The following is a 12547-nucleotide window of genomic DNA, read 5'->3' as shown; positions in this document are numbered from 1 at the left end:
CTTTAAATCTTTAAATGGTCTCACCCCACCTTACCTCTCTGATCCTTACACTACTGCTCGGTGTCTCAGCTGATCAGCTGCTCCTGGAGGTATAGAGGTCTAAGCAGAAGCTCAGAGGGGACTGAGCTTTTTCTGTTGCTGCTCCTAAACTATGGAATGACCTATCACTGCACATCAGAAAACTGTTCACTGTTTAAAACGTGTCAACCCAGCATGTGTTTAGTGCTTTTAGTGTTATGTTTTCCTTTTATTGTTTTTAATGCTTTTATTTTTTTTTATTGCTTTTATTGTTTTATTGTTTTGAATTGCTTGTCTTATGTCATATGTTCTTATTCTACCTTTGTACAGCACTTTGTTACGGCTGTGATTGTTTTTTCAAATGCTCTATGAATAAAGTTGAAAGCTGAGTACAGTGGCGTCATTTGGGTACGGCAAGGTATGGCACTTGCCATACCTTGACTTTGGTAGAATATGTATGAACGGAGTATGCTACTAGCACTTCTAGATTTTAACCAGTGGTGTACCGAGCCTTTTTACGACGTACCGGGGCGTAATCAGTCCTGTTCTAATTCTCTCTGACCGATTCTCTCTTCCACACTGAACGCCGCTGCCTCGTCATACTGTGCTGCAGACAAGAGACATGCATTTGTAGCGACTACAACCTTTGTGAGTTATAAAGTCATACATGACTGAAACAGGCTTAATTATTAGTCATATTTCAGAAAGACGCCCATGCTTGTTTGGCTAACACTACTTGTCAGAGCACAATGAAATCAAAGACTGAGAAACACTGTGAATCTGTGGCAGTCAGTTTGCTAAGAACAAGCTGATGACAGCTGTCTGTGGATCCTGTCCATCTTGACACAAATCACAAAAACTTCTAGCTGAGTCAAACCAGCTCCAAACCCCTGTCTAACATATCACTCATTTAGCTTGATTTTAGTGAAAATTTTAATTTGTTTCCAGATCTTGACTTTATTCTGACTACAGAAACATGAACCCATGTTGGCAATAATTTGTTTAAAGAAATGGCAGTTAGGACAGGATAGAGACACCGTTTATGAAGTGGATATACTGGGGGAGTCCAAGGGGGAAAAATATCAATCAAGAAAGCCACACACTGTTGGTAAATTATACTTGTGACTTACACACCATGATTTAATGATCATAAAACAATACAAATAAAGAAAAAAAAACAGCACAGAGGATTTACAATCAATGGACGAGAAAAAAGTGCACAAAACACAACTCTAGAAGTAAAGATTTATTCATCATGGGTGATTGAAAACAATACTTATGATAAAAAAGAAGCCAGTGCTTATAAAATAAACAAAATGTACATAACAAAACAATAATTGCCCATATTACAGAAGGTTGTAGACTGACTGTGACTTCCTGCAGAATCCATCGGTAACAAAAAAGGTGGTGCTGTTATCCCCTTTTATGCTATGCCCGCTGTAGCTTCACAGACAAATAACATTTGAACTGAAATATTTTTAATTGGATATTGTGTAGTAGTGTGAATATATAAGACTGTATCATGATTACAATATTAGAGACTCATAAATAACATTGTTTTCTCTTCTCATTTACCTGAAGAGAATAAAAGCAGTTTTGCACATACAATAACCCCACCTACTTGTAAGGTAACAATAAATATGATAAAACTTTATTTTTACAGATTATGAAACAGAGATTCATATATTATTTATATATTCATATATTTATATTTTAAAAAAGCAAAATACCTGCAAATAAAAAGCAATAAAAAGATAAGAATTAGATCTTATACAAAGCTTTCCTGCAGAGCAGAAGTTTGAGGCATAATTTAAAAGACAGTTCTGAGTTTGCTGATCTAAAGTGATCCACAGCTGCAGGGCTCAAACAGAAAAAAAAAGAACTTGAAGGGTGTGAATAAATCTATACTGTAAATCTATAATGTAGGAAAGGGCAAAGCTAGCTTTAAAAAGTCAAAGTTTAAAATCAATTGTATGTCTTGCTGGTAGCCGGGGTAGGGTATGTGAGTGACAAGGTCTTATCTCTTTTGTTAAAAGTCTGGCAGCTGAGTTTTACACAAGCTGCAGACAAGAGACGTCCTCATGCTAAGGCCTCGCTATAAAGAGCTGCAATAGTCCAAGTGTGATGAAGTAAATACATGGATGACTTTTTCTTGATATGTTTTACATAAAAAATAATATGCAGAATGTTTGCTAAGACATTACTTGTACTGTGCAACAAAGTTAATGATGGATAAAGAATGTGATCCTGTGTTTTTGTACGTCTGTGTTTGATTATATAGCAGCTGTCTTGCTAACTCTGATAAATCTCACTCGGTCATTTTGTGACCTCGACGATCATAACTCTCAGAGGAGCCACCTCCTTCTTTTCCGTCGCCAAGCAAGGATCAAATATGGGGTAAACCCGGCCTGTGAAGTTGCACTCTGTGAATGTGAAGATGTGAGTCTTGGCCTCTACGTTGAAGAAAGTCACCTGCCTCTCTTCGTAATCCACAAACACGCCCACTCTCTGGACAGGTGGCGGCAGCATTAAAGGGAAAGGATTTTGCTCTAAGGCAAAATACTGCACTGTGTCCTTGTGACTAAGAGCCCACATCCCGTTTTCTGGACAGGGAGTGATGTGCTCTGTCCTCATCAAAGAGCCTGAGGAAACTCCCAGCACCCAGTTGGCTTTCTCCTTCACACCTACCTCCCAGTAGTGCCTGCCCTTGGTCAGACCCTGAGTTGCAAGAACAAAAGTGTTTTCTGTGAACCTTGCCGGGCTCACTGGAACTTTGTGCTTCTTTGGAGACTGCCGGACTTCTTTGCCGTCTTCTGAGACGATGAGCCAGGGCCCTGCAGTGTCAGGGTCAATGGTGATGTCCTCTGTTTGGACACAAACGTCATTTCTTGTAAATTAACAATCGAATCTTTATAATCATATGGAAGCAACTTTGAAGCAAAGAGCGCTCAGTGAAAATGACAAACCTGCATATTTCTGCACTTTCTTGAGCTCTGTGGGAGAGGACAGACCATAATCAGCAGGTTGATACATCATGCTCCTGACGTATTCAGTGATAAATGATGGAGTGGACAAATGAGCAAAAATAGACCTATTCATCAAACCACCTCCTGTGTTCGTATCATCCTTTAGTGACAACATACTTTATCAGTGTTGTCATGTGCATTTCCATCAGATCACCTTCACCCCAAAGACATGGAGTCAGAAACAGTGACCTGCCATTTGTCCAATATCACCGTCTGCCTTTTTAACCCACACACCAATTTCACAACTGTAGTTCCTCATGTCTTTATAGAGACATATAGAATTTGACAGTTCTGATACTGCTAAAGACATTTTGAATCAAACTTACCAGTGGCCGCCTGCTCTTTAATTTCCAGGTTTATGAACTCCTTTGCATTATTCAGAGATGTTCGTATGTAACCCAAAAAATCCACTTCATCAACAGGGATGTTTGGCCAGTCATGCATGGCTGGCAGTGTGTTTGCCTTATTGAAAGCCTGTTGAATGGGAGACAAAACACTGCTAAAGTTTTCAGTTATTGCTGATGCGATCTCAGCTCCAAAGAAGATGACATTATCATGTTTTGTGCTTAATCTTAGCTTCAAGTTTTAAAAAGGGCAGCACTACAGTAAAGGGTGTTATACAGCTTCTCTGTCATCCACTGTCTTCACTTTATTCTCTGTTCAATCTACACACTGAATGCGAGCTTCAACATCACAACAAAAATATTTTGCTCCAAAGGCAAATCAATCCACACAGACCTCCATGCTAAAATGTCCAGATTTACAGCAGCATGTTTACAACCGATTAGAAAAATGGTTTTGGTCCCTAAAGCTAATTTTATATACAGCACAGCATTATGCCGTCTGACAGGACAAGTAAATAACACTGTGACAGTTCAGTGTTCTGTTGGGAAACGTTTGGTCCTGGTATTCAGTTACTTGGACATATAGCACCCACCATCACCAGCAGGATGCAGCCTGACACAGGCACACACACAAAAGCAGGAACAACTCAAAAAACATGAAAAACAGCACAAGGTGTTGACCTGGCCTCCAAATGTACTAGATCCTAAACTGATGAAGTATCTTTGGGATGGTCCACAGAGGCCCATGTCCATTCTCTGATGAGTTACAACTGTTTTGGAGGCACATGGTAGACCTACACAATGGTAGGAAGGTGGTCATAATGTTATGCCTGGTTTGTGTACATTTTTACTTATGGAAACTTCAGTCGGCACACAGTAGCAAGATCTGAATTTACTTTAAGTCATCCATCTCCTATACATAAAAGATGGATGTAGCTATACATACGTCACTTTTTTTGACTGTCATCTTGTGGCCATCAGCAGTATTACACAAAATTTACAGATCTGCCCTCCTTTTTTATGCGGTTTATTTTCTTTAACAACACCTGAGGGAAGTACATGGCTTCACTACAATAAAAAGACATTCAATAATTAAATCTGTGTTGAATGTACTGACTGAAAGATAACTTTGAGCTTAGTGAATAAATCTGACGTGACGTTCTCTTTCTAGTGATTTTTCTCACATGGCTGCTTGCATTAAATACGTACAAAGGCGTCTCAAGACTCCTGAATACAAACTGAGCATTCACTCACATTGGAATACACCCAGATACATTCATATATTCACATGTAGGACCAGAATATATCTTTAGAGTATAAACCTGGTGGAGGGAGATGTCGTCTTCTATGAGTGAAAGTTGCTGTAGCTCAACACTTTTCTTCTCCAGTTCGCCAATCTCCTGCTTCAGAATCTTGGTGAGCTTCTCAAAGCGCTTCTGTTCAGCGTTGCACCGCGTCTCGATCTCCTTTATCAGGTTGCTGTGGGTCTTCCTGAAGGACTCCATCACAGTCATGAAGACCTTAACGCTTATCTCCATTTGTTGGTCAGCATTTTCCTGAAATCCAATCACATATAAGATTTTGTGACTAAAACCAACAACCTTGTCAATCAACTCTGATTAAGCTCCGTGATAAGCCATGCCACCTATCATTTCGAAGCGATTTGGCAGCTCCTAGAATGTAACTAAGCGGCGACTACAGAACGATGTTTCATGTTAAAGTGAGAGTACTTCATTTATGAATGTTTTCAAATCAGTTTCTTTCAGTAAATCAGTTCAAAATCTTCGAATTGCCTCCCTGTCAATAATTCCCATGATAATTTGGTGCTACATCTTTGTAGCCAACTTCTTCCCAGCTAATTATGCAGTAGATCAAATTATATGCGACAGTGACATTCAAGACGGGTCAAATTTGACCTGAAGGACATTAGGAAGGATAAATAATATTTTAAACATCAAATGTTCAAATATCTTGTTGTACATTCACAGAAAACATTCAACATTGTTTTTTGGGGCCATTTTTTAAGCTGCTGCAGGAAGGCTTGGTTATTTGTGAATGAGACTCTCAGGTTGTGAGACCGGGGGATTAATCAGTGCACACTGCTAGAAGCTGTGCTCGAGTTGAGGCAGGTGTCCACAGCTGATAAAATTCTAGCTGTTGGCTGCTGCCTGTAACACTCATGCATTTCCTTCCTCATACGTTTAAAAGCCTTGCTGTCGGTGCCAGATTTCTCCCCGTTTACCTACGTCGTTTTTTTTCCTCGAGTGGTTGATTTCCTCAATCCTCTTTTGCCGATCCTGTATCATCAGCTCCACTTCTCTCTCCTTCCTCTTAATCTGGAGCTAGACGGAGAAAGAAAGTGCTAGTTTCAGGGAAAACACGTTAGCAATCTCTAACATGCTAGTTAGTCATTGCATGCCTTTGCTGCTGCAGTTAATCACATTGATTTACATTCATTGTTTTTATACCAGTTTTTGAATGAAATTTATGTTCTTTTGCATCTGAATTATGACGTAAGCAGGAATTAACCCTAACATAAATTAATAGCACAGCAAACCCTAGTCTCTCCAATATTTTTGCACAAAATGTTTCTGTTGACAGAGAAGGATCTATCCTCAACTGAGGTTCATCTGAGGTTAACATCTGAGGTTACACCATACAGCAGCAAACTTTACGTTTTATCGAAAATGCCTCTGTTTACATGGACGGTTCTATCCCATTAATAGTCAGAATAAAACAGACTGGGCTGCTGGGAAGGATTCTTCAGAGATCTCAAGTAGTGTTGTGTCTAACTGTTCCAATAGGAAAATATTATCAAATCCTGCTTGATCTCATCGCTCCTCTCTGGTTGGAATAAATCTATTCTAACCACTTGGGGTACACATCTGGTGATGTGATGAGGGACAGAAACATGGAGGTAGCAAAACAACCAGCTGTTCAAACAACTGTTCTAAAAGATTAATGAAGCCAGAATCCATGTGGCGCCATCTCAGTCATCCTCATCTACTGAATGACTTCTGTCTTGTCAGTTGATATAAAAAAAGTAGTATTCTTCTCTTATGCGTACTCCAAAGTAGGCATTAATCCCAATCCCAATAAAAACCAGTCATTTCATTCTATAGCTCTATCTTGTGTGCATGAAAACAAACAACAACAAAAAAAGATTTTTTTTTTTTACCAATTTTTGCTGTGTAGCAACATCTGCTGTCACAACCTGGTGTCGCCTGTGGTCGGTCTCGGCACAGGTCTGACATATGAAGACCTCCTCCTTCCTGCAGAACAGCTCCAGGATCCTCTCATGCTTCTGACATATTCTGTCCTCCAAGTCTCTGCTTGGTTCAATGAGCTTGTGTTTGCTCAGGACCGCTGCTGTCTTGTGAGGCTTCAGGTGAGTCTCGCAGTACGATGCTATACACACCAGGCAGGACTTCGCGGCCTTTACTTTCACGTCTGTGCAGACGTCACAGACCACGTCATCGGCTTTGGCCACACTGGTCTCATCGCTCGTCACAGCACACAATGTTGTGTTTTTAAAGTGATTGACAATGTCTCGGAAGGAGATGTTAATTCGAAGCTCTGGTCGTGTGGAAAACACTTCCTTGCACAGGGGGCAGCTGCACACTTCTGTGGTGTCCCAGTACTTCTCAATGCAGAACTTGCAGAAGTTGTGCCCGCATGGAGTCGAGACTGGATCGGTGAAAAAATCCAGACAGATGGAACAACGGAACTGGTGCTCATATGGTATATCTGCCATGTCTGAAATCATTGGTATAGTAAGAACATATACAATCGGGTCAAAAATTAGTATTGTGATTTAGATTGTAAATTTGTATTTAAAAAAAAAAAAAAGGAAAGAAATCTGGGATCATGCTGAGCATTGCTAACAGATATTGTAACTCTTTTATTTTTTTGCATAGGTCTATCCATTTCCTCCTCCAGCAAACAGGTTTAATGGAATGTAAAAAATTAATTATTGCCGTACAGTAAAAAGAGAGCACATGAAGAAAATACATGAAGAAAAAACTTGAAAGACAGAACAGGATACAACACAGGGTCTGATCTGACCAATTATATGTAATTGCAGGTGAGTATTTGGTTGTTAACAAAAAACAAACTATTCGTGTGAGTTTTAGGTCAGCACCACTCTCAGATATTCCCAATAAAATGTCCAAACTCCCCCATCAGTCATTTAGAACTGACGAAACCACTTGGAAATTGATGGACCATCTTCAAGAAAACTGCGACGTGTCCAGTTGCCTTTATTTTAACTTTGTTTTTAAAGGTACAAAAGACAATCAGCGGAACTAACTAATAATTCTGTATTCATTTTTTGTTTCTTTTTTTTGAATGCCCATAAAGTCACACTTATCCACTTCATCAGAAACATTTTATGCACATTTTGTTTTTAAAATTACCTTTAAATTACCACAAACCACATGTTTGTCCATTTGCAGATGATGTTTTCATTTATATTAACAATCAAAAATAATGTTACCAACATAGTATCCTACATTTGTCTAGCAATTGTTCTGAATTGTGTTATACCTTTCAGCTATTTCTTTTTTGTTTCCCACACCACAACACCACAAGTAATAAGATAGCAAGACATACCTGTGAGGTCCTTGTTGTTTCTGTCTTGGTTGTTTAAGCAGGTATGAAAGGGTTCAGAATACGTGTTCCTATTTGCATGGATGGGCAGAAGTTCCCTTTCGTTGGTGATTGTTCTGATTGGTGTATTTCCTCATTCACATTTGAGCAATGATCTTATCAAACTGTACAGTGGTTAGAAGGGGATTTTGACGGAAAGTTTATAGTTCCTCCCGTTCACTATGTGAACAATCTGCATGAACTCATGTTAAATGCATTTGTTCAAAAACTATTCTTGGAAAACAGCAAGCATCTGTCTTAGTTCAGCAAGCTAAAACTGGATAAACCACAAGCTGAGGGTGATAGGAATGTCATCAGATTAATGTCTGCATGCAAACAAAAGACAGTTATCACTGTCTTCATCAAAAGTACATGATGGAACATGCACATACTTCTCTTGTATTTTTTTTTTTTTTTTTTTTTTAAATACCTTGGACATCAAGTCTCAAAGAGTAAATAAAATCTTTGCTTGTGTTCCCCTTTAAATGTTCTCCCATGTGAACTTCAATGCAGGGTAGTGTGTAAATGATTTACAAGCTGTCCTTCTTCATCTCCACCACTTGTGGGCGACCTTGGGCAGGCACAGATGGAACATCCTTCTGGCACTTTGCATTCATCATGCATTCCTACCCTATACAGTAGCTGATGCCGTCGCCCGTAGCAACGTTTGAGTATGAGAGTAGAACAGGATGAAATTGTCAGGTTATTCACATATTGTCAAATGGTTTCCAGTCAGGAGGCGTCGCCGAAGTCACAGCGCACTTTACCTCCCCGATCCTTTGAGTTATGACCCTCAAAAATATCGATTTCTGCTTTTTCGCTGCAGCTTATTGACGGCATCGATGTCAGTAATAGTTTAAAGGAGGTTTCTGTTCCAAAAAATGACCAGGTCTCTGAGATGATATTGATCCTTCTCACTTCCTGCAAATGTCACTACGTCTCTGTTACACACTATTGATCTTCTCGTATGTTGTCTTTTCCTCCTTCTCTACTGGGGAACTGCAGCAGTTCAGGTTGAAAACAGTTTGCTCAGAGCCTGGCTGCATTAATTGCTGTAGCCGCCATGTGCTTTTACAGGTGTCTGGTGTCTCACCTGGTCTAGTGGTAACTATTGTGTGTGTTTGTGCACACGCCTGTGTGTTGGAATATCCGGTGCGGCCCTACAGCAAACCCACTGCAGAGATTATGTCGCATGATGTTATGGAGCTACAATTTCTTGGAGTGGGGGATTCTGCTTTCTCTCCCTGTCGCAGTGTCAGTCAAGGTAAATGTATCCCCCCCTTCTTTCCTCCCCCCTTTCTCACCCTCTCTTCCTCCCTCTGTCTGCTGGCAGCTTTTCTTTGTATCCAGCCATCTTTTCATCTTTTACTCATCTTCCTGTCTTTTCATTTTGAGCCCCTCTCTTTGTTGTTTCCCTCTTTGTTTTATTTTCCATAACCCTATCCAAATGTTCTTTTTTCGAGTTTATAAATAGAAGCTACACCCTTTGCTGCCCCCCCTCCTTTTTTCTCCCTCTATTGCTTCCTGTCTTTTTTTCTCTCCTTCCCTGCAATCCTGCACTTAGTAGAGTCTCTGCTTGAAGCTACGCTGTGCCTGTGTTTTTCCCCGCTCTTCTCTCTCCACACCTCTCACTCTAAACTCCCCACATTGCACCTCCATCTCCCTCTTTCATGTTATAATCTGAAAAAAAAAAAAAAAAGAATTTAAAAGATCCCCGCATGCAACGCAAGCCTAAAGGAAGATTGTGCTTCAGCAAACCCACTCATCTCATTTCTTCTGCATCTTCCCTTTCCCTCTCAAACAGTTTCCCCACATCTCAGCATGTTGCTTCCTCTCCGTCCTCCGTCCTCCCTCCTCCGGCTCTATGTCGTCTTCCGCCTTCCTCCCCGGGCTCTCTGGTTTCTTAGAGAGGGTATCAGCGATCTTACCTCCTTCGGGGGATTCGGTTATTGATAGTCAGTGCGGATAGTGTCACACTCTCTATGTTACAGATAACCTCCCTGTGCCCCAGCAACCAGAGGACAAAACCCACAGCTGAAATAACGCCCACCAGACCTGATCATGTGACCTTATCTTCTCCCAGTAGAGGAAACAGCCAATTGTGTTGCATCATTAGGACCCTTAACGACACCTTGGGACTTCATTAAGATCCCAATGGACGGGTTTCTCTTTGGAAGCTTTAGAGGAAGCGAGATATTGTGTTGCTCAAGGGCTCAGTGGTTATATAACGGTATTGGAGGAGACCGATTGATCGTTCCCACTGCTGGGAAATCAATGATTTGTTAATTAGTTACATAACATGTAAATGACAATAGCGCCGATATGATTAGTAACTGAGACCAGGATGTGGATCACGTCATGCAGAGGGAAAATCTAAGTTATATTTATTCAATGCCAAGGTCTGGGTTCTGTAAAGTATCTTGAGACAAGCAATATTTTTATCCATGCTAAGAGATTGAATTAAACTGAGCTACACCGACATGAATGGATATCTTTCATTTCCAGCTGAACGAAACATTAATTTTATTAACGCAAGCTAAGAGGAATTAAGCAGCTGTGCCAGTTTCAATATAAAGTTACCCACAGCCACTAGTTCGATTAGGTTAGCGGGGAAAAAAAATGATGGTAGTTTGGTTCTGTGCTTTAGTATCAAAAGAACCAATGTAGTTTTCCAGTTTTAGTCTTTTTAAAGAAAAAATGTCATACCTTCCAATTGTCGCTTCCACTTGGGTTCACTTTATTTTCCAAAGGACAATTATCTGTGCTAAATATGACCTAGAGGGTATGCAGGTGACGTCACAGCAAGTGGAATCTCTGTGGTTACAGCCACTGAGTGGCAGAAAGTGACAATTGAACATGGAGATTAGCCAGATTAATTTGAATTATAGATCTTAATAGTGTTAAATTGTAAAATTAATTTTTTTAAAAATGGGAAGAGCTGTTGTGCGATTGACTGTATCAACAGATGGCCAAAGTAAAGAGAAGTAAATGGAAATCAGTGCATTATGAAGAAACAACTGGTGTTTCACATTTAGTGTCAGGTAGTATTAACTAATTTATGTTATATTTTTTTGATGAAGTCATACCCTAAGTTACGTTCTGGAGGGCTGTCAGGTAAGTTTGTAGATGTTGTTGTTTTAGCGTAGTTACGGCAGACAGTAACTATTTCAGTTCCAACAATCAATAACAATAAAACAATACACTGAATATTTGTGATCACTCCTCGTCATCCGTTTAATATCCAGTCGGACGCAACAGTATTTTATGGCTAACGTTACTTCTCAGTAAAGCTCTTAGCGTTAGCATCTTTTATTTAGCCACATTTATCATAAGGAAATGACCTAAAACTAACTTAAACTAACTGAAACTGAGGCTAATCCAGTTTTCCAAATCCATACTACAGTAGTTCGTATGGATCATTGTCGAGTCCAATTGTCCTTAATTTGTTGTGATGATCCACATTTTTCCTGGTCTCGCTTTATTTAGTGATACATCTCACCACGTTTTTGCCACTCAGGGGGGCGTGGCCCCGGCCGGCAGTAACATCAATGCATACCTTCTAATACTAGTACCTTTTGGCTACGATGTGTAAAGTCACACAAAATGTTTCTACTGCACTAAACACTATAGGGACAGAGGAGCAGCAGACTGATTCAGCTCCACTTCCACAATGAACGCTACAGACCGTCTTTTATACAAACTCTATTCAGCTGTATAACAGCTCGTGTTTTTGTAAAATTTAAGCTCGTATGACCAAGCCATTTCCCTTGTGGATCATTAAAGTCTGTCCAAATCTAGGTCTATCCACCCAGTAATGTCTGCAGGCAACAAGTCAAAGTTGCCTACAAGGTTGTGAATATCACAAGAATGGACCCTTCATTGGGAGGTTGAACGCAGTGAACGTCATCCCCTTTTGCACTCGTCAGTCTGGCTTGTCCTGTAAAAGCGTCACCCAAACACTAGTCGGCGCGGTGTCTTTTTCACCAGTTGGGTTCATTTTTGTTTCTACTTCCAGCTTGACTTTCAGTAATGGCGGCTGAAACTTTCTGTGAAACTGCCAAAGACAAGTCCTGCAAATGTTTGTATCTCAGAACCTCCTCAGTTAACCATTCCTTGATGTTTTACATCTTTATTGATCCAAAACAATCAATTGTGTGAAAACAGCCAGGACTACTAAAATGGAAAGATGCGTTGTGTAGTTACATTTCTGGGGAGGTGCACATCAGATATGGTACTCTGTGCAGGGGCTGTGTATGTGCTTTGCTGTTGCCATAGCTTTTGCCACAAATTGACACAGAACTCTAAACCAGCTGTAAGACCAGCCTCATAGAACTGGTAGCATACTTGCCGTCCATTATCCAAATGAGGAAACTTTAAGGCCTAAGAGAAGACATAATGACTTGAAGGTTGGGTAAGGCCAAACACAGCCAGAAATCATACATTTCCAGCTTTTAATCATCTGCAAAACTTTTGTTGACTTTGGCATCGGTCATCACTTTGATGTTTCGCACA

The 12547-nt window shown here is 40.2% G+C and overlaps 1 protein-coding gene across 1 annotated transcript; it reads right to left on the bottom strand.

The window, feature by feature from the left end:
- Positions 1-1127: 1127 nt before the first annotated feature.
- Positions 1128-8717, bottom strand: LOC125004393 (E3 ubiquitin-protein ligase TRIM39-like). Its single transcript, XM_047578956.1, has 7 exons — positions 8000-8717; positions 6567-7144; positions 5635-5730; positions 4711-4944; positions 3371-3518; positions 2985-3011; positions 1128-2882 (listed from the first exon to the last, which is right to left on the bottom strand). The coding sequence occupies exons 2-7, from the start codon at positions 7140-7142 to the stop codon at positions 2335-2337; spliced, it is 1629 nt and encodes a 542-aa protein (XP_047434912.1). The 5' UTR covers positions 7143-7144; positions 8000-8717; the 3' UTR covers positions 1128-2334.
- Positions 8718-12547: the final 3830 nt, after the last annotated feature.

This window comes from Mugil cephalus, chromosome 1 (assembly GCF_022458985.1).
Source record: "Mugil cephalus isolate CIBA_MC_2020 chromosome 1, CIBA_Mcephalus_1.1, whole genome shotgun sequence".
Taxonomy (NCBI): domain Eukaryota; kingdom Metazoa; phylum Chordata; class Actinopteri; order Mugiliformes; family Mugilidae; genus Mugil; species Mugil cephalus.
The sequence above is the reverse complement of the archived record's forward strand: the minus strand, read 5'-3'. Positions and strand labels throughout refer to the sequence as shown.